General features: G+C 35.1%; 3 protein-coding genes and 1 long non-coding RNA gene across 10 annotated transcripts; 3 read left to right on the top strand and 1 right to left on the bottom strand.

Annotated features, from left to right (window-relative positions):
* The first annotated feature begins 2 nt into the window (after window positions 1-2).
* On the top strand, window positions 3-2722 carry LOC117242516. 2 transcript variants are annotated; one of them, XR_004495281.1, is made up of 5 exons: window positions 4-248; window positions 484-711; window positions 884-1375; window positions 1533-2503; window positions 2546-2722. It is a non-coding gene; the product is annotated as an uncharacterized LOC117242516 (long non-coding RNA). The 2 variants fall into 2 exon arrangements; XR_004495280.1 differs by having other exon boundaries at window positions 3-248; window positions 484-1375.
* Window positions 2723-6323: 3601 nt separating this feature from the next.
* LOC117242513 (protein tramtrack, beta isoform-like) lies at window positions 6324-15438 on the top strand. 6 transcript variants are annotated; one of them, XR_004495279.1, is made up of 5 exons: window positions 7023-7960; window positions 8580-9572; window positions 9944-10404; window positions 14927-15108; window positions 15356-15438. XR_004495279.1 is itself a non-coding variant. In XM_033509241.1 (4 exons), exons 3-4 carry the CDS (start codon window positions 8609-8611, stop codon window positions 10498-10500), a joined length of 1521 nt encoding a protein of 506 aa, XP_033365132.1. In that variant the 5' UTR covers window positions 6324-6590; window positions 7213-7960; window positions 8580-8608; the 3' UTR covers window positions 10501-11206. The 6 variants fall into 6 exon arrangements, 4 of the variants coding, with proteins under 4 accessions (XP_033365132.1, XP_033365131.1, XP_033365135.1 ...); XM_033509241.1 differs by lacking the exons at window positions 14927-15108; window positions 15356-15438 and adding an exon at window positions 6324-6590 and having other exon boundaries at window positions 7213-7960; window positions 9944-11206; XR_004495278.1 differs by lacking the exon at window positions 15356-15438 and having other exon boundaries at window positions 7022-7960; window positions 9944-10914; window positions 14927-15106.
* A 252-nt stretch (window positions 15439-15690) lies between these two features.
* LOC117242514 (leucine-rich repeat-containing protein 4-like) lies at window positions 15691-19051 on the top strand. The gene is made up of 5 exons (XM_033509245.1): window positions 15691-15795; window positions 15865-16068; window positions 16197-16291; window positions 16449-16559; window positions 17043-19051. The coding sequence occupies exons 2-5, from the start codon at window positions 15966-15968 to the stop codon at window positions 18105-18107; spliced, it is 1374 nt and encodes a 457-aa protein (XP_033365136.1). The 5' UTR covers window positions 15691-15795; window positions 15865-15965; the 3' UTR covers window positions 18108-19051.
* Window positions 19052-19877: 826 nt separating this feature from the next.
* LOC117242515 (NADH dehydrogenase [ubiquinone] 1 alpha subcomplex subunit 9, mitochondrial) lies at window positions 19878-22093 on the bottom strand. The gene is made up of 7 exons (XM_033509246.1): window positions 21909-22093; window positions 21499-21707; window positions 21140-21433; window positions 20684-20853; window positions 20465-20590; window positions 20209-20395; window positions 19878-20124 (listed from the first exon to the last, which is right to left on the bottom strand). Exons 1-7 carry the CDS (start codon window positions 21952-21954, stop codon window positions 19948-19950), a joined length of 1209 nt encoding a protein of 402 aa, XP_033365137.1. The 5' UTR covers window positions 21955-22093; the 3' UTR covers window positions 19878-19947.
* Between the last annotated feature and the right edge of the window lie 517 nt (window positions 22094-22610).

The following is a 22610-nucleotide window of genomic DNA, read 5'->3' on the forward strand; positions in this document are numbered from 1 at the left end:
TATGTAATAGAGGTTATATCATATAGGTTAGGATTTGGTAATTTCGATAATTTTTATTGAAAAACATGAAAATGGTTCCGATTATCGAATCGATAAGAGGTTTGAAATCGAATATTTCGTAAATAACGGCCGGGGCACCACTTTCATCTTGATCTCGCATGGAGAGTTTGAAAAATTGACTCCAGAAATGAATGAAGATTTTATTATTATTAATTCACGTTATTCAGATTTACATTACATCAGATTGAGTAAGTAAAAATTTAGTTAAATACCTCTGGATTTTTGGATGAAAATAATTTAATTAAAAACTTCGAAAATTGAAAGATTAGAGAATGATTTAAAGAGGGTAAAGAAATTATGATAATATTTAGATCTACGTTTTTATTTTGAAACTATAATGCAATGTTAATATTCTTATATTACATATGAAGGTTACACAAGAAACATATGGTAAGTACATTTTTGTAAATCTTCTGATTTCAGTGTTAGTTTATGTTAGTTCAGACGATTTTTATATAGCATGGCTAGAAATGAAAACAGCCTGTTAGGTCCAAAGATAGCTAAAAGAATAGCTGATAAAGTAAAAATAAAAACAAGTAATATTTTAATACATTCAATGTTCTAATATTGTGACAAGCAATATTTTGAAAATTTTGAGAAGTATGAAGAAACACATATTCAGCTCTAATACCAAATAAGGAGACAGTTTTGGTAATATAGGATTGACTAACAATATTTGAAACTTTAAAACTGTATTATATCATATAATATAAAATAGTATTATATAACATTAATAATATAAATATACAATAATAGTTCTTATTATCACACATTGGTTATCATTATATAGTTTCACTACTAACTCATATATTTCTTATTACAGTTTCCACTAATAATACCGATCCTCTCAGACTCCTAAATGAAGCTTACAATTTGCAACGCCCTTTCGAAGAAACAAAATAATCTAACCTTTCTCACGGAATTTAGCCATAGCTCCCTTTAGATGGCAGGAGAAGCTCTTATTACTCATTCCTAGCCCGCAACATTTTATCGAAGATTGACCCTGTAACATACATAAGGGCCGTTTCTGGGGGAACCGGGGACCAGGAGAAAGGGCGTGGAACACGCGATCAAGGAGAAACAGGTTTCTATTCGCGGAGACTTCCACTTACCGGCCGTCGACTCCGTGGTCGATGCTCTGGCGATCTGGTTCAACGACTTTCTTCTCCGCGTACAAAACAAGCTATGGGCATTTCTTTGACCTCCTGACTAGTGCGCGCGCGCGGATTACATCACACTCTTGTAATCGCTCGGCCACCAAGTTTTTTCGCCGGAGGAGACGCCATGATGCACAAAAACGTATATCAGGAGAAATGTTGGTATTAGGAAAATCATGCATTGGCGTAGGGCTTCCCAATTACAATTTATATAAAATGCTCAGTTACTATATACATATTAAACTTTCATTACTTTTGTTTCATATCCATCCATTTACAATGTGCAAGTCTATTAATTTAGGTAAATTTTTATAGGATTAATTATTGATTAAGGATAATTTCGTCGAAGTTTTGTAACATGGAAAATAGTTTCTCGATTACCGAAAGTTGGAAAACAGGGGATCATAGTTTAGACAAAATGTCTCTCCCCCATAGCTATGTGCTATTCTTATCATCCCATCCTCCACACTTTCGCACAGTTCTCTTCATGTTAAAAAGGACTCTCCGTCACTTAGTCTCCGGTTATTTTTGACTGTGGCTCGAAGTAACGGTCGAAGAGAAAGGAGAAAGAAAGAAGGCAAAAAGAGAGAAATAAATTCTTCGATCGCGTCGGATGTGCACATTAGGCGTGGCGAAGAAAAGAGCAGCGATACAACAGGTGCCTCATACAGGAAACCGGCATTGTCAAGCTCCAAGGACATACCGCTATAAAAACTCTTCTATTCCATCCGGGCAGACATAAAAAGGGCGTAGAGGAATAGAAAAGGAATGACCTTGAAGGGTAGGGTTGTCCAACGAGCGGGAATAGCGCGCGCATAGATGCGTAAATTATGCGCCACTTTCTAAATGAAATATGGTATTCCTATCTTTCTTCTTTCCTAAAAAAATACTCGAAGAGTTGGTTTTTGGCGTTAATAATACTGGTAAAACTTGTTCAGTTTTAAACGACAATAGGAATTCTTTTCCACTACATTTTATAGTAAATTCTATTTCCAGTCTTTAATCTATTAAAAGTCTATTGATTTGGTAAAGAAATTATTCTGTTTTAATACTGGAAATAGAACGTACATATTTTTTCTATCCATTCCAGGACTCAGGGCTCTCTTGTATAATAATTTATCACCTAATAATATTAGTGAATTGACAAGTTACAAGTTGCTAATTATATTATTACTTACTTTTTTGTAATTTAGAAATTTTACATTTACAATGGAATAATTAGATCATTTGTAATTTGTAAAATTTATTAATAAAGTTTCATCTGTTTCCTTGTCAAAGTGTGGCTTGTGACTTGTAAGATTTTATCGATGTTAGGTTAATTGCGCAAGGAGGATCATATAATAATACAACTTTAAAATCAATTACAAAGTTAAATTTTTAGCTATTATGACAAAATACGAGGTTGGAAGCATAAAAAAGGGGAAAATAAATGAAATAAAAGGAAGCTAACAAATGTAATTTATATCAACGTGTATATAATGCAGTGATCTAACATCTGAATATTATTTCAGGGGCTGGTTTGTGAAACCCGGATTTTGGAGTCAGTTTTCCCGAAATCGTACGAAAGTCGTAAGAGGGGAGGGCACCGTGCGTGCGTGCACGCGTGTTGCGTGCAGTAGGCCTACGGTAGATGCACTTTTGGGAAATCATGCATATACGTGGCAACATCGCACAGCGGGCTCACATTCCACGTGATCAGGACCGGTTTGCGGGTGTCGACCCACTGACACTCGTCCACCACAGATAAACCTTGGCCCTGCATATGGGATACATACACCTTACTTGTGCTTCTTTTTATTGCAACACTGAAGATATTCTAACCACTGATGCATAGAAATCCACTGGACGATCAAAATGGCTGCTGTTTTACAATGGTTATACTACCACTCCTACCATTCAAAAATAATATCTATTTCCAAACATTGGAACACGAATTAATTTGTAGTTATTTAAATTTTTAATCTATCTTAACAGGTTAGATTATGCAGCAATTTTCAGAAACAGATTAGAGTTCTAAAGGAATGACTCTATAATAACGTCATAGAATTCCATTTCACTAATTAGAACTATATTCCATCCCCCAATGTGCTCGCGTAAATAGAATATTATTACAATAGAAGAATACCATTAGAGTATTATTATTGTAGAAGAGGAGAGCTTGAAGTTTGATCAGAAGAGTATTGAACGAGAATTATTATCAAATAAATAAACACACGAGAAGGGTTTGATTCTTACATTAACACCTCGTACAGATGCATGTAAAGGCCTCGGCGTGCATTGCAAGGCCATTGACCGAAGGGATCCCCGATCGATGATCGGCTACCTGCTGATACATTGTTGCCTATACAATAGCGAAAGTATTGTTGGTCCAGTGGGTACCCTCCGGCGTCAAGTGCAATTATTCCGTGTAACCGAGTACACTTTGTTCCTACTGTTCAAGATCTGCTTTGCCTTGTTGCATGGCCATTCATTGCAGCTACCGGGTGCAACGCCCCATTCACCTGTGTCATCGGCCTCCACGAGTAATTCTATGTGCATCCTTTCTTTCTATAGAACACAAGTACTATCTCGGAGCAACAGAAATGATTAAAAAGTACTATTACTAAAAATAATTACTAGAAATAATTAATTTTATTAGTAAGGTGCAAAATGTTCTTTTTTAATGTAGTCTTCTAAAATCAGATGGCATGAAAAAATGATTCTATATTGAAGGATTAAGCAGTTTATCATTTTAAGTTTGATACAATTAAATAATAAAGATAATTTGATATGCATTTAATGACATAATCACGTTCTACGAATTTGAATTTTATTCTTTCGCTCAGACGATTGAGGCAAAATTTCGAGACAGTTTTCTAGAGAAGTCAGGAGGACGAGAAGCGTATGTGAAGAGAAACAGGTTCCTCAAGGGGATTGAAAAGCCGCTTGCATGCACCTTTTCAGATGAGACCAGCCTAGATCCATGTAAAGCTCCCTTCCTTACAGATAGCCTACACCTACATGATTCTTCTGTGTATTTTACGTAAGTGGGATGCACATGTGTATATCTAATGGTTCATTTATTTCATTTTCGGTGATCAACACAATTTAATATTATTTTAAATTATCAGAATTATTTATACAACCTTTATCTCTTCGTTTTCTAGAAGAAAGAAGAAGTAGTCAGAGTAATATTTTTAGAACGACGCGACAAAATACGCAAGAATACGGAATCAAGAATTCTATGCTATCTGTAGATAAGCAAACAGTTGGTATCCCTCTATCATCGCTTTGCTCACGATAGATAATGTGCAACGTTGCTATAGCTATCACTAATATGTTCTTCCTATTCGTTCTTTCTTTCCTCTATTCGAGGAGTCACTAACTTCCTTTTTAATGGCTCCTTCGGAACGCACGAAGCAGCCTATGGCTTTTCGTTCGTCCTGCGTTTTTTTAGTGAAAATCTGGTCGTCCTGAGACAAGAGGGAGTAAGCTGGCTGCTAAATCTGGAGCTCCGGCTGGTTGTTTTATTAAATGGAACCGCAACTATTTCAAAATGCCTTGTGCATAAACCAAGATCAATTCTATGATTCCAATTTACTTTATGATTTAAAGAAAACTTCAAATTGTACAATAAACTGCAAATCTTCAATTTTTAGGTAATTCTATAAATGGCGTAGTTGAAATTTAGATTTTGTTAATTTTTTAAATTTAGAAATTCTCCATTTCATTGATATTCGACGATTGAGTGAAAATTATTAATAATATTAATAGACAATTAAAACAGTGTTCTCTAGTTTTAGACATCTTTTGAAAGATAAATTTAGATTTGGATTTAGATATCCTATTGAAAGAGGAACGAACATAGCAATTTTATAAATTAACACGAAAGACCAATTCACTATGTGGAAGTAGAAAGAGTCTAGTCGAGGTCGGTGTGTTCAGCCGACATCGAATATGGAATTTTTTCGATGGCGCAACGGTATACAAGGATTCACCTTAACAGCTTCGCATTCCCCCTTTTCCTTCGTCTTTTTCTTCGCCCAAGGGTCTCGTCCGATGGCGCACTCACTAACACATTCACAATTCTATCGATGTCAGTGTAAAACTATGCATACGTGCACGCGAGCACGCAGGGAAACGATTTTCTTTTATCGTGCCCCGCTTTTATCGTCTCTACTTCTTCTTTTGCTGTACGAACTGGTCGAGATAAGGTGGGAATCGAGCCGCATATTTTCGGCCCGTTCTTAATGCGCCACTTCGCGAGCCCTAGTAAACAGGAAACGACGTCCACGTGCGTCTGTTCGTGAGGGAAAGGAGAGAAGAGAGAACTGGCAAGCTTTTTTAGCTATGTTTCATTCAGCCTTCTATTTTACTCCCTATATGAATTTTCATTGCAATCATCACAGTAGATCTATTTTTTTAATTTTCTATGGAAATGGACTTCTATAAATTTATTACAAAGTAGAAAGAGTTGAATCGAAGAATAGAAAGTTATACTGCTGGTTACGATGAAATATGGTTTGATTTGCCAGGAACATGGGAAAAATTTTGGAAGATTTTATAAGAGGACGCAAGCGCAATCGACAGTTGCATAGAAGCCAGGGCGTGGTAACAATTTTCGGGAACGCATATAGACACGCAGGTTTCTCGTACCTTGCCGCACATTAGTCCACTGATAATTAGTGATGGTCTTAAGATGCCTCTTCAGTTTTCACAATTTTTAACATCTGTATCTCTCTATCTATACGTATAAATTCTGGAAGATTTGCAACAAATCTCTTAATTTTACTAAAAGGTACATTGTCGCTCTATTCCTTAACTATCTCCATTAGTTTGTAAACTAAGAAGACTGAGTTTAAAGTTTATGAAGTTTAATGTTGTAAAGGCAGGGAAGGCTTAAATAAACTGAATATTTGTTGCTTTCTAAATAAAATTTTCATCATATTATCATGAATTTGTATTTTATATACCAATGAAATATATTCATGCAGGAATACTACAATAAAATACTCATTCATTTCAGGATCATTGAAACAATACAGTGTCAACTAATACGAAGATGCAATTTTGTAATTGAGCAAGATAATAAGAATTTTTAAATACAAAATGGTAGAGAAGTCATGATAAAAATTTCGGGGAAATAAAAAAGTTGAGCCGTTGCTCGAAAACTTGCGAGAAACAGGGAATCTAATATCCATCGCTAGCGCTGATACGCGGGTGAAAGACGTGGGTGTACACATACGATGCCGCATAGTCATCCACGCACGCACACGCGTGCAAGCATGCACCACTTAGATGTGTATGCATCGTACCCCGCAGGATATTGGCCTAGACGCAGTGTGATTGGCCGATCATGCAACCAGGGGCGACGATGCCTCTGCAAGACTCCTTGTGCGTGCTATTCAGTGGCGTAACTTTGCCATCTATATGTTTTTTAGCTTTTTTACGCCCTTTGAAGCCGAACTTCAATAGTATAAATACTACATAGCACAATTTACACCAATAAAATAGTATAATATTACAGAAAATATGAAATTAAAATTGCAAGTCATTATCAATATAAACTATCATAGTTTAAAATTACATTCATAATATCTTAATTATACAATTTGGCTCATTTCTGAAACTAATTCATCTTTAATGAATAGATAATGAGTAGTGATAGAAGCATACTGCAAATTGTTATTTGTTATTAATAATACAATAATATAATCAAATATATAGTTAGATGCAACAAATTTTGCTTTCTGAAAACTAGCAAGATTTGCAGTTAAATATCTAAGGATTCGATGGAACATTAGTTTCTTCAGATTTCGTTACGAACAGACTATGGTTCGCATAATCTACTCATTAAAACAAACTTGTTAATCGCCTAGTTATTTCGTTTCTGTTGGACAAAGTTATTTCGTTAATCGCGTTAATCGTTCTCGGGTACCGTTCATTTCTTGCTAATGCATTTCATTCATTAATGATACGTCATTTAAAAGTCCTAACTAGAATATTTCGCATAAAGGGACGTCAGTTACGCCACTGGATATACGCACACAATGACGACAGACGAAGCACGAACGCACACGTATGAACACCCCTATGCGAGGAGAGCCATGACCAGCTCGGCCTAGTGCGTCTTCCACGCACGGCTCGTCAGTGGTCGCCGAGTAGGCCGTGGGAGAGGGTTTCTAAATACGTTAAAGCTTGCTTTTGCTACGAGTGTGCACTCGTATCGTATCGACTAGCGACACCGTTGCTTTCAAAGATACTATAATCATCATCAGGAATGCACCAAACCTCGAAAGAAACTAATGTGACGATTGCGAAAACAAAGCTTTAGTGAAGATATACAAATATCGAACAATACACATGTTAAGAAAGACAAGGACAAACATTTGGATAGCAATAGAAGATAAAACCAAGACGACAGTAGAAGACGAAGATAAGAACTTTCGTGGGTGAATTTTGTTTTTGTAAATTAGACCGTGTACATGATCTGTTTGCAAAATGATTGGCTATTACTGGTGAAGATTAAAGGGATGTGAAGAGATTTGCTTTGATCGGCGGTTTCGCGTATACACGCGCTTCCGCGCGCTATGTGCAGTCACTAGGGGTTGGATTCTTTACGGCAACGTTTCTGTCGTCTGGCTTCAACGAAATTGAGTTACCAATGCGAGTGCACACATATGCTAACTAATCGTACATCTCCTAACGTACTACTCGGCGGCCATTTGAACAGTTTCGCCGTACTACGCCAGAGTTTTGGAAATGTAAGTCTTCGGAATACTATGTCATAGATGTTTCAGAATTATACTAATAGATTCTTTTCTAATTTGTTATATACGTACGTAGACTTGTCATTATCAATGTTTACAATATTTTATATTTCATGTAGTATGCATCATGGATTAATGTTTGTCAATCATTAGTAAGTTTTATTAATAATAATGTTTGTAATAATAATTGTTTACATATTTTTAACGTGTTTTTTATTTCTTAGTTTTTGCTCGCTAAAGCTTAATTTATTCATCGCAAGATCAATGTTGCTCGAATTTTAACTTCCGCATATGCGTTATAGCATAACACGCGTCTTGCACATGCGCAGTATCCGATTGTTAAATGAGGGTAGTTTCACAAGCATGACTCATACCTCGTAAAACATTATGTCCCATGAATTTCATTTCCAATTAGCGGTTCAATTGTTAAAGGATGCGTAAAAAGCACCTCCTAAAACATTTTTACATTTTTATTTTGTAAATTCCAGTTTACCGTGTTCTATAATTTTACAAATTAAAAAATTAATCGTGTTCGATGCTTATTAGTCAGTTCTAATCATATAATAGTAAATAATTAATTAGTGTTAACCTCATTATTCGCAATTTCTTTCAGAACCCGCTTTGCTGATTGAGTTAACCGAGATGGCGAGTACCTCGCAGCAGTACTGTTTGCGTTGGAACAATCACCGCTCTAATTTACTGACAGTGTTCGATGAGTTGCTGCAAAATGAGGCATTCACTGACGTGACTTTGGCAGTTGACGGAGGCGCGTCTGTCAAATGCCACAAGATGGTCCTAGCAGCATGTTCCTCCTACTTCCAAACTCTGTTCATTGACTTGCCATGCAAGCATCCTATCGTCGTATTGAAAGACGTGAAGTATTCTGAGATCAAAGCCATCCTGGAGTATATGTACCGAGGCGAAGTAAACGTGGCTCAAGAGCAATTGGCTGGGTTATTAAAAGTCGCGGAAGTACTAAAGGTGAAAGGGTTGGTTGAAGAAAATGGCCCCCAAGGTCGTCGTGACGAGGTTGAAACCTCTATGTCACCTCCTCCAGCCATAAGCACCAGTACAACCAGCAGCGCAGCTCACAGTAGTGATCATACGTCTCCTCCACATTCTACGGGGACTACTTATGATATTTATGGCAAATCACCAGCTGATAGAAGTAGCCGTTTACCGCTGCCAATGTGGCCTCTACCAGGGATTCCTATCACTCATTCCAGCTCCAGTCACCAGACGGCGACACATCAACATTCTGCCATGTTAAGCGGGTCATCATCCATTTTAACCGGTTTTGAGACTTCTCCATTGAAACGCAGGAAACTCTCAAATATGTTAATGAACAGAGACACGCCGATTCTCAGAACGGTGCTGGGTCAAGGTCACGCGGATAGTTCCCAAGGGATTCCCCTCTTGCACCCGGATAGCCACGAAAATCAGTTCAGAAGCAACAGTAATGGCTCCTCGAATGAGAATGACAGACGCAGTAGTACGGATGTAGTTCATGGGGATCCTGCACATAGTCCTTATACTGATGTGTCTATAATGGATGAAGACGATAAGCAAGCATCGCCACAGTCATATATTCCAGACATTAAACCAGGTAAGAGAAAAGAAATTAATATAAAAAATTCAATTTTCTTATGATTTAGCAGCTAAACTTTGTTAATACGTTCTACTATAAAACTTATTTTGAGTTTGCTTCATTTTAATGAACCAATCAGCTTCAGTATTAATACCTGTTTGATATATTTTTCTTTTTTAAAATTATCCACACAAAAACGTTCAGTAGCGTGGAATTGACAGAAGTTCTAAATGATTTATGTTTATATAACATTTTGTGTTTGAATATACCTGTAAAATGTACTGTCAAAGTTTTGCTATTACTCTATATATTACTGTCATTAAATATAGAAGAATGTATATGTATATCATAAATCAAATATTAAACACAATTAATACTTTTTGTTACAGGGATGGTTAATTACGTACCAGCGCAAAAGCCAGAATGGAAACGGTACAAGCAATACACGAGGGACGACATAATGTCTGCGATCGAGGCAGTACGTTCGGGAATGAGTGCCCTCCAGGCGGCACGTAAGTACGGAGTACCCTCTCGAACTCTTTACGATAAGGTGAAAAAACTAGGAATCACAACATCACGACCATTTAAACGTGGCTCGAATGGTAGTGGCGCCTGTTTTCCTTACGGAATCGGTGGTAACGCAAATGGCAACATCTACAGCGGTGCCCTCTCGGAAAACGAGAACGAGAGTGGCAGTGTGATCGAGGGTTCTGGATCTATCCTCGATACATATAAGTCGAGAGACGGTCTTGTAGACCGGGAGATGTTGGACGCCAGTCGTTGTACCTCTAGCCCCATAGTGCATTCCGTGAAACAGCAGAACAACGAAGATCAAGTCGAAGATCTCTCTATAAGTCGTAAGTCGGATGTTCGTGTGATAGTCCCACCAACCTCAGTGATCAAGGACGAGGAGGATATTGGCTCTGATTCGTGTAGTCACAATTAACCTAGGTTTACTATCTTATCTCTCATGATTACCAGGCTATACCTCTGACAGATACTAAACGTACTATTACTCAGTCCTTTATCACATGGGAACTGTTCGAAAAGTTTCCAAATAATTTAAGGGCATTGGATTTTAGAAGAAATTATACGCAAGTATCCGTAGTGTCCCGTGAAACGAAAATACGTTCCAGCTTCGTAATATAACGAATTTAAAAAATTATTCTATATTTGACGATGATCTGTTTGTTCGTTTCACGGGAAATCCCCCTAGAGACAATCACAGACGTGTGTGTGCTTCAGAGAAAGCAACAAGGCGATATAAATGGATTAAAAGACGCAACCAAACAGAAGCCAATTAAATAAGTCAACGTTTAACAAATGACTCAGGGATCAATAATAGAGTGTCGTCGCAAAAGTAAGTCATAGAACATACGTATATACATAAGGAATCTGGTATATGAGGTTCTTCTCAGATTACCTTGCACAAGACTGATTCATGCGTTATGAGTTCAAGAGACTGAAGTATAATCAACGATTGTGTTCCGAAGTTGTTAAAGCCTAATGCTAATAAGGAATATAGTGCCTTCTCATACTAACGTACTTTAACAATTTAAAAGAAAGTATCAGTAGTTCATTAAAAGTTGTTAGTGAAAAGGAAGAAAAGCTTTGCAAATGTTCTTGCTCGAATATTTAATGAAATTGACGACATTTATATATACATATATATATGTTTTTGTTTTTTTAGCTTATTTTAATTTGTGAAGTCTTGAAGAAATGCGTTTTAATCAGATTAATCGCAGAAACTGGCTTTCGATAATACGCGAAAGATCTTCAAGATTTCACAAACTAATTTCGAATCGCATTAAGCTTTAAACACTTTTGAACTATTGAATATATATATTTGTTTTTTTTTAATTCAGTGTAATCATTGTGATTCGATATTCTCGTTTTTTTCTCATCTAGCAATCTACATAGTAGTAATATTTTATAATCTTCATTGATTTTTATAGAATATAAATGCCGCGTGAAAGAAAAAGGTGAAGAGATTGTATATTGTTTTAATAATTTTGTTTTTAATTCTTTTTTTTCTTTTAAGAGAGATTTTCTATCTTTAGCATTAAATGCTGTCACTATGACATAGATTATATATACAAACTATATATTATATACATGTATACATACATACATATATATATATTCTGAAAAAGCATAAAGAAAGAGAAAAAAGGGATGGAGTTATACACTTTGAATAATTTCGTGTTATTGACTGATGATATCGCTGTTAATTTGTTGCTAATTATAAGAATACATTAGCGTTACTGATCAATGGCCCTGGGATACAGCTGCAATATTGCTCAATATTAATGCATAATAACATACGAATGAAGTACCTCTAAATATTAATGCATAATAACATACGAATGAATTACCTCTAAATATTAATCCATAATAACATGGATTAATACTACCTCGAAATATTAATACATAATTACACGGAACGAACTACCTCATTGTACAACGAACAATAGTGTTCATTATTAACGTTAAGACTGATAGAGCCGAACCTACATTATTATATATATTGTCTGCTATATTATATTATATCATATTACCTACGTATAGATAGTGAAGTAATAAATTTAAAACATACGTTACGACTCACATGTTCTTTTTGAAAATAGATTTAAGCACTTTTTATTTTTCAGTTATAATTCTTTTCACTGAAACATGTTACTGAAATACAAAATGCAAAGTGAAAAATTTGGAAAGTATTCATTTCTTTATCAATAATATTAAAATAGAACGAAAAACAGAATTTGATAAAACAATCATCCTGAGTGAACATGGAGAAAAATGCAAACGCAAGGCAATGTATTTTCAAAGAGAATACCGTACTTCATAGAAAAAAGTTGCGTGAATGAGTGATATCCAATGTGTGACGAATAATATGTTTAATAATTATTCCAAATCAACAAATATCAATTGCATAACAATTTCAATAGATTTGTTTAAAAATTTATAGCGCCAAACGACCATTTGAAATTTTTCTGTCCTCCCGCACTGGGTTGTTATTGGTTACTTTTTTCGCGGGAGAACAACTTTGCGCAGTTGGTAGTAGTATGTGCTGTTTGGAGAATTATTTAATAGTGGTGACGAATAACACTAAATTGTAATTTCACCTGAATATTTTGCTTTCTATTTTTACAGCATTTTACATATTTTATAGCATTTTATTATTATAACAATAGAATTGTAGAATAATGAAAAATTGAACACAATCAAGTGTCTCAAAGCACTCGAGTGTCAGATGAAATGACAATTTCTTGTTACTATTGCATATAATAAAATTATCACACTGTACCTGTACTCTGATCGCGATGCGATTGTAAAATAGAGAAATAATGTTTATACAGAATGTTTTAGAAATCATGGCACAATGATAATAAGGCGGCGATTTTAAGATAGAAAATAAGTCGAAAATGTTGAATGAAATTTATTGTGGTCTTAAGTGGATATACTGCGGATTTTTATGCATTTATAAGAAATTTGGAGGCGCAAAAATACACAAAATGCATACGATATACAGAAATATACCTTTGGTGAGCTGGTAAGTGAATATAAATCAGAATCATTAGTTTTTCAGAGAAGCACTTATAATATTTGAAGTGCAATATAAGGCCAGGTGTTAGATTTTGAATGTACTATTAGAATGATAAGCAAATGACAGTAATGTGAATTATATTAGCGTAAAATATCCAAAATAGAATATTTATTCTAATATTTAGCAGATGAAACAAATTCCTATTAAAGTTCTATTTCTATAGTTATGTTTATAAAAATACAAAAATTCATAAAAACCAACAATCTATAAACGGAGAAACTTTATTCTATACTTCTAACTTATTTCACGTAGAATAAATGCTGACTGTTTACTCATAACCAGCCGGTAATTAGCCAAGTTCACATGATCGAATTTTGAAGTTTGATTTTATTGAAAACAAAGTGCCATGTGAAAAAATTTCATTCCATATTCTCGATTTATTGACTCACGTAGTATCCCTTCCTATACCATGATTATTAGAACACCTTGTATACAAAAGTGACTGATTTCAATATAGACAAATATTGAGGCCATATTGTAGCGATAGAAAGAAATATTAAAATTGAGAAAGATAGAAATATATAACAATGCCGAAATAGATATGCATATAACATGCCTAACCAGGCAAAAAATAGTTCAACCGAAGCAAATATTTAGACTGAGATATATTTAAAAGACTATACAATGTGTTCAAAATAAAGAGAGAAAGTATATAGTTGTAAATTAAAAGTGCAAGGTGCTCAAGAACATATCAATGAATTTCAAAATTCGCGCTCGAAGATGTCGTTAACAATTTCTGCACAGAATAATGAACTTAATGAAGAAAAGAGGTAGAAAACAACAAATTGAAGCGTATTTAATAATAGTTAATATATAGAAAATTGTAAAATCATTCGAATGGTCTAGATCAAAATTATAAAAATGATTTAGCATAAAATGTTATGGGTTTTCTTACTTATATGATATAAATTTTAAATGGTACATAAATGCAATTTTCGATGCCTTACGAAATTAAAATAAAGAATTTTAATTACAATAATCGCCAAGTTAAGATTGTACATAATCATCTTAAACAAATTTGTGGCATAGAATGTTGTCTCTTTTTCATAGTAATTTTATCATGTACATTTAGCATCGTATTATTTTTTAAGACTGACTTTTCTGCTATAAAATAATGTACACTTATGTACATGTACACACATACATACATACATATATACACGTATACATGAAAATGCACTTTTGATTAATTGTAAGTTTCTAATGTTTGACACCTTTCCACCTCGAAACACGGAGTTTTCTATTTCCATTATGTGGATGTATGTTACTAGGATTGTACAAGTTTGTTATAAAATACATTACTCTGAGAAACTCGTGAGAAAATGGTTTTTCTTTGTATATTAATTAATATATGTTTAAGATTTATTTTTTAACAATAAACCGGTAAATAGTTGAAGAAATTTCTTTTCAAACCACCAATCTGATCAACTTATTACAAAGTCCTATATTTTGTATTATTAAATAACATGTCGTTCCCTACATTATCGACAGAGAAGATAATATTAGTACTCGTCTGTACTCTATTAATAACAATCGAAAACTGTTTCCTGTTCAAATGATGTACCTTAATTTGTATTAAATGATCTAGACTACTTAAATCGATACTAGTCACGATTAAACTCACTATAATAATAAAATGTAGATCAGAGAATGGAAACAAAATATTATATATATATATAATTATAAATTAACGATAAAGACCTCGTTAGTTAATTAACAATGAATAATTTAAAATATATTTAGTGAATATTTTTCTTGTTCAAAGGAAACGTTGAGACCAGTTCCACTTATCTTTGAAGAGATTTCACTCTACGTGAAAACCCCTTCTTGATCGTCGTCGTGTCAGGAACAGTTCACCAATATCCCCGCAAGGAAAACTTTCAATCAAACGACGAGACAACCAGCCCTCAGCTGATTATAAAACAACCAACGAATTAACTTTGTATGGTAATTAAATGATAAAACAAAATCTTTGCAGCAAGACACGTTATCAGTTACAAGTGAAAGGACAATTTAGCGTTAACAAATTTGAAATTAGCTTGTTAATAAAATTTTCATAGTTATGTGAAAGTACTATTAAATGGTACAAAATTTGACATACTTGGTCTTAATCGATTTATATGTAAAGGCTTTGATACATAGAATGATGGATATCGATATGGAGAATGATAGATAGATAAATATCTTTTTGTAGCCACTGTAGAAAGAATCAGGATGAGATGAGGAAAGTTAAGGACAAATAGAAAAGTAAGAGAGACTGAAGAAAGAAGCAAAAACTTTAGGACACTAGAAAAGGACAAGAAGAGGCGAAACAAAATAGGAGGAGAGCCGGTGAGAGCTAGGAAGAGTTAAGTAGAATCAGGATAGGGTAGAGATACTGAGGAAGGGTTAAAATGGCTCAAGATACCAAAAAGAGTAGAAATGAATGGTGAAAAGTGTCAAGAGCCAAGGAAAGGTAAGGGGAACCAAGGAAAGGCAAAAAATCAGAAAAGGATAAGACTAATTAAAAAAAGACGAAAAAGTGGCACAAAGAGGTAGGGTGAGTAGAAAGAAACGGAATTGCATGACTACATCGACATCCTGGACCAGTCGCTAAGATGATCAAAAGCCACAGACTGTGCCGGATTATCCTAGGTCAGTACGCTTGCTCCTGGTCATCCCGCGCTCCACAGTGTTCTGTACGTTTAATAAGTCTCATTCCAGGCTACGCGCACCAAGAGAATAATTATGGGCTTGCGCAGATCGTTCACCGGGGGTGGGGGTAGGTGGCTAAGGAGAAATAAAGCCTCGAGCCCAGGCGGTGAATGCGGCCACGGATTGCGAAATTTCCCCGGCCCGTTTCGTCCTCCCGGTTAATCGTAGGACCTCCATCCGAGTCAACCTGCTCTCTTGTCCTTCCTGTTTACGGTAAGCTCTTCGATCTCGCGTCTCTCATTCATCAACGCGATGATTGAAATAATAAACCAGTGACGAATCGTAATTTCGGGATGTGTGTGCGTTGAGATATTTTTTTTCTGGGACTTGGTGTTTTTCAGGACACGTTGGAATATTGGCAGCTGCTCGCGACGTTTTCCTGGATGCTGAGGCATGCGCCCTAAAAACTCTGGAATTGATGTATTGCAGAGCGCAGGTACAAATGAGACGAGTTTCGCGTGTGTGGATCGTATCCGCGCTTCCTGTCCGTGATACGCCGACACTCGCATGTTCGAAAAAGAATTCTCTCACTCCATTTCATCTAGGTATCTCTCATGTACCCCTGTTTGTACTTTCTCTCATGGCTTTTGTAGATCTGCATTTATTACCTGCTGTGGACAGCGACGCTTACCTTAGAACAGGAAACCAGTACCGCGAAAAATTGGGGCTGCCCTGCAGAATGCATTTGCCTATCTCCGAAGCAGGTAATTATAGGATGCTTTTAAAACAGGAAACGGCAATTTCATTGGATCATTCCTAAAACATTAAAAATTCGTAACATAACAAGGTAAAGAAATCGAAGTTTAATTTGACGTGGATTAAGAGCTCAATAGGAATTAGTTTTCCGTGTTTATCCGCAATTAATTAGGCTTCCGAAAGAGATATGCGTTACATAGAGTACCAGCCAATCGCATGCTACACTACTCTATGTGCGGACATGGTCTTTGAGAATTAGAAGGCAAAGCCTAGCTGAACATAGTCGTGCACGTAGGGATTCCAAGAGGAAAGCAGGATTCCAGGAAATTAATTAACCACCTAGAAATCAAATGCAGCATCGTAACATAATTTACTACCAAAAAGAAAAACATAAACGGCTTTTCTAAAAATGAGAATCCTCTTTTCAAAGTATCAAAAAAAAAGAATTCTCTTTTCTTTTTCAAAAAATAACGGACCAACAAATTTTACAGGTTCTCTGCAATACAGGTGGGTTAAAAGACATTCCTACCCAGCAGCTGCCACAAACAGTGGAGGAGCTCTCCCTGACAAAGAACAACTTCCCGGTAATAAAAGGCGACGCATTCGCCGGCTTGAGAGTGCTGCGAAAGCTGACGATGGATGGTAACAACATCTCAACCATACGTCCATTCGCATTTCGAGGTTTGAGCAAGTTACGTGAACTCTCCATTCAACATACACCTCTACCATTCATCGAGAAATTCTCTTTCGCCGCTCTACAAAACGTATCATTATTATTATTGGCGAACAACAAGATACGATACATCGAAGGCTACTCATTCGCCGGGACCTCCAATGTCCGTTTAATTCTATTGAGCAATAACCCGTTGCTCAGAATTCAAAGCCACGCGTTTTCAGGCTTGACGAACGTGGTTCGCCTGATATTCCCATCAGGAATAAGAACCATCGAGCCGGACGCATTCGATGGCCTCCAGTATATTGGTCTCCTAAAGTTGACCTACATGGACCTGTCTTCCCTTCAATCTTACACATTCCGTGGCTTGTCCTATGTACAATCGTTGAACATTCAAGAAAGCGATTTGGGCATCGTCGAGAAGGATGCTTTCACTGGGCTCACCCACGTTGATCGACTGAATATCGTAAATAACAAGATCGATCTGATCGAGAAATTGTTTCTACGGTACGAGAACAATATAGATATGTTAAGATTTCATGGGAATCACGTATTGGAGGCGCCTCGACATGTCAAAGACATCAACCTGGAAGTGAATTCTATCAGCGCCATTGATAACCACTTTCCCTGCGACTGTCAGGCTCACAATGTATTGGACAGCGATTTTGTCAATGGCACTGTTAGCGAATTTCAAAAGAGAAATTATTGTATCTCGCCAATCGAATACAACGGGAAACACATGGACCTAGTAGACTTCGGACTAGTCGCCAGATGCTACGACAACGTCGTGCAGGACAACTTGGGCTCCGGCGTCGTTGGGATCTTCACGCTGCCAACCACTCTGTTTCTCATTCTTCTGTTCCCCATGAATTTATTCCAGTGAACCCAGGTCTGCTTCATAAGGGTTAGACAAGAGAATTTTCGAAAGTAACGTATACCAAACTTTTCCTATAATTCTTTCTCATTTAAATATTTATGTATTTATACACATAATAGATCGTTTCATATAATACAGATAACCTACAAACTGATACATTTTTTTGATCTTATTTCACATAAAACATCGAGATAGATCTACACCAGTTCCAGATCCGATAGAGGTTTAAATATCATTGCGGCTCCATTTCGTGAAGTCACTATCAAGGAACTTTTTCTATCGTTCGATTATTATAACTCGTACAATCTTAAGCATGCGACTATGAGCTTTAACTGGCCCATGTAACTGGGCTGGCGAAACCGCATCCATTTGGATTTATTCCGTAAACTAAAGGTGATTCCGAGTAAGTGACTTGTTCACGTTTATCACGTCATATTATGTTAACCCTTTGTTTTATATAAGCTTTCTTTCAATTATTTTTAACCCATTCGAGGCCAAAATCTTATTAAAAGAGAATTTCCAAGAACTAGCAGGACCAGCTTTTGAAGTTCCTACTAAATTCCTTTTTATCTCAGAATTTAAACCAATATCTATTTCAATGCTTACACAATTTTCCCACCATCTGATTTTTGTAGAAAACTATTTTACTAGCATCTTCTTGAGACTGGTATCAAGACGCACAAGATGCGTCCGCCTCGAATGTGTTAATTATTTAAGAAATTTGATTGAATGCCTTAATATGAATAATATGTACTGCCACGACTTTTTAATGTACCTTTGAATGTATGAAGCAAAGAGTTAACAACCAGAGTTGAATAGATAATTTACGTCGATGATAATGAAAGTACATAGGGAGTAAGGATATAATAAGGTGAACTTATGTAAGAAACCTTTGGTGAAAGAGTCAAGTTTTTCCGTAACCCAAGGGAAATAAATAGCGCTACTCGTGTTTTGTCTTAGAAAAAGTTAACTCTCAGTGGAATTCTCAAAATATTTTACATTTACCAGTATTTTTTATCATTTATTGAATACCACATTTATTATTATTGAATTTGGGAAATTAGTTGAAAATATCTCGATTCTCTGAGAGTTAACCAATCATGTGAATTCTACATGTGCGTAGTCTTCCTTAGGTAAAGAAACCGCTCTAATAAAAAATTCGATTTTGTTATGTATATTTGAAAAGAGTAATATGAAGTTCTTCAGGATAGTTTATCTTCAGATTTTTATTTATTTTTAATAAAAAATAAGATATATTTCGCGGCCTAAATTATTTCCTTTTACTGATTATAAATTTGTATTATTTTAATACGTACAAGAATAAGGGCTATTTACAAATATTTCATTGTTTCACCGAAGTTTAAACTAAAAGTCTAAAACCGTGCTTTTAACTACGAAAAAAACGAAAAGAGAGAAATGTTTTTTCCTCTTGTCATTTGTAATGTAAAGTCTGCGTGGCCTTCGGTCAGCATAGTAACCGAGGACCAAACTAGCTTATATTTTTTACCAACATCAACCACATGACGTATAACAAAAAATAATAATATAAAATAATATAATATAATAAATAAAAAATAATCTGTAACCTTTTATTGTAGTTAGAGAGATCTGTCATTTAATAAATGATTAAAAAAAGATTTGCAGCAATTCTTATTGCATAGACTGACAGTAGTGACATATAATTTCTATACAGTGTGTACAAAAGAAATATTTTTACACAAAAGTAATAACCAGAATTCAAATACTATACAGAAAATTATAACAATTATAACAATATAATTTTATATTAGTTCTTTATTTAAATCAGAACACTCGTTTTTTTCTATAAGCTCTAAATGTGAACACTTTATTTTGGTACAGACTTCACATCAGGAGGGACACCTAACTGTAATTCTTCAACCTCAAGTCTGTTGGATACATATGGTTCAACTTCCCATGCCATTACTTTTTTAAAATCAGTCGGCGTTATTCCTAAATCTTCCAAAGTTGGTAAATTTGGGTCTATCTTATCATTGGCATGATGCTAAGAAATTAACAAATATTCTACTTAGTTTTAATGGATACACTTATTGATAATTTAAATTAATTACAAGTTTCGAATATTTACAAATTCCAATATTTCCCATGATAAATCTATAGTACGATGTATTGGAGCGATCAATTCTGCAAATGCAATTTTCATCCAAAAGTATGGGTTAATCTTCATATCTCCTATCACCATGTTGTTTCCGACGTATTTCATTTTGATATCAAACATCATATTAACTAGATTGTTTAATTTGTACCTTTGTGAACTGAAACAAAGTATATTTTATATTTTTATACATATAAGCTTTATTAGCAATATTATGTATATTACATACCCAACAAATTGGTAAGTTTTACCAGCAGTATCAGGATTCCTTATTATCGCCACAAGGCCTGAAATTACATCGTGAATGTACACTGGTTGCTTTTCAGTATTTTCTCCTTTGCGCCACAATGGTATGCTATTGTAAAAAACGGATTTCATGTTATTATAATATTATGGTTCATGTTATTATACATATATGTAGGTCATAAACAATTATAATTGAACATACTATTGGAAGGTCGTTCTATCTGGACTCATATAATGACTGACAAATTTATCCATGGGTCCATATATAACTGATGGTCGAACTATAGTAGCTTCTGGGAATTCTTCTCTCACTGCAATTTCACCTTTCCATTTTGATTTTAACATCTTCGAACCGTCTTGTATTATCATTGGCTTAAAGAAGAGAATAAAATCTGATATCATTAAAAATCATTATTTGAAATGTAATTGATAAAAGTAATGATACAAAGTTAGAAAATCACATATCAAAATTAAATTATATATATATATATAAAAGCCTTCTACAGAATAAATTGATAGTATTGAGAAGATAAGAACTAAAAATTTCAATCTAAAATAATTCTAAAAATTGCATATAATCCTGAATATCACAGTATCATGCTTTAATTTACAACTTTGTTACATCTTATCTACCAACTATATAGTTTAATTGGCCTACTGTAGGTTTCTCTTCCGCATTTAAGCATGACATGTGAATGAAACGCTCCACATTGCATTTCTTGGCAAGTCTAGCCAATGTTCTTGCTCCTTCTACATGCACATCATCAAAACTGAAATTTGACGTCTCATAAGTTTGACCAATCAAATTAATAACAACATTGGAATATTTTATAGTCCTGATTATTGATTCCTCATCTTTGAGATCAAATGGATGATAGTAGACTTGTCCAAGATCTCCACCTACTTTCAACTCTTTTACGTGATATGGATCACATCTATGTGGAAGAATGAGCTGTAAAAAAGCATTTAACATAAAATATGAATTTCTTAATTAAAAGATTTTTTTTATTCACTTGCCTGAGTTCCAATTTTCCCTAGCCTGATACTTAAGGAATTTCCAATAAAACCACTACATCCAAATATTGTACAAACTATACCATTGAAAGAGCTACGACCGCCAGTACCCCTTTTCAAATTGGCTGTAGTAGGATTTTTAATAACCCTTGGTTGTGAAGAATAATCGTAGCTCTGTACTGCACAAGTGACAGGGCCCACATTTTGATTCTCTACGTGTCACAAGTTAAATCATTATTGCAACATAAGTATAATATAATTATGTATTATTACATAAGTATAATATAAGTTAATGATGCATTTACAATGTATGTAGATTCTGAAACAATGATTTTGTTCAAATTGCTAGCATGTTATCATTATTGAACTGTCATCGAAATAAAATGATAAACATGTGAAATTAACAAACTTACTTGTCACCCGTACGACTTTGGGAATCCAAGCCGCCATATTTATCATTTGTCGCGAATAGTGATATACATAGATTCGTAAACGAACGTTACGCTTCCTACGTTAACAGGAAGCAGTAGAGAGATCGCCAATGCAATATTAATAACGTCAGCCCAAAAATGCTATCTAATAGGAAGGACCTTTAGCGGCAAACAATCGAACCGGTGCTCTTGGTGGACAATATGTACATATGCACAGCTAGAGGGGAAATGTGCTTTCGCACTGGGGATCAGCGAAAGATAAGGGTCAAAGCAGAATTCTGTCGAAATTTCAATTTTTGGAAATTCCTGGGATATGACATCACTTGTTGTATAATTGCCAAAATTTGTGCATTTGTATCCTCGACCAGTGGAATTCATTTAAAAATGACAATCAAAATCTCATATGCTAGACGCAGTGTTTCGCTACTCGTTTCCCACCCGTTTCAGATCCGAAGCAAACGAGTGATCTTTTTCCGCATGATATCGCTACGATCATATGCTTTTCCTTATTCTCCCAGTTAAAAACAACGAAAACAGACATAATATCATTATAACGATATCGCGCGGACAAAAGTCGACTTATCTGCATCGAACTAAGCGTCTATTTTTGGTCCATTCCGTACAGCCCTGTTCGGGCTCACATTTCTCCTTTCGCCAAATATACGTATGTTTCTCTCACTAAAA

This window comes from Bombus vosnesenskii, unplaced genomic scaffold, assembly GCF_011952255.1.
Source record: "Bombus vosnesenskii isolate JDL3184/JDL3185 unplaced genomic scaffold, Bvos_JDL3184-5_v1.1 scf7180000016274, whole genome shotgun sequence".
NCBI classification, from domain to species: domain Eukaryota; kingdom Metazoa; phylum Arthropoda; class Insecta; order Hymenoptera; family Apidae; genus Bombus; species Bombus vosnesenskii.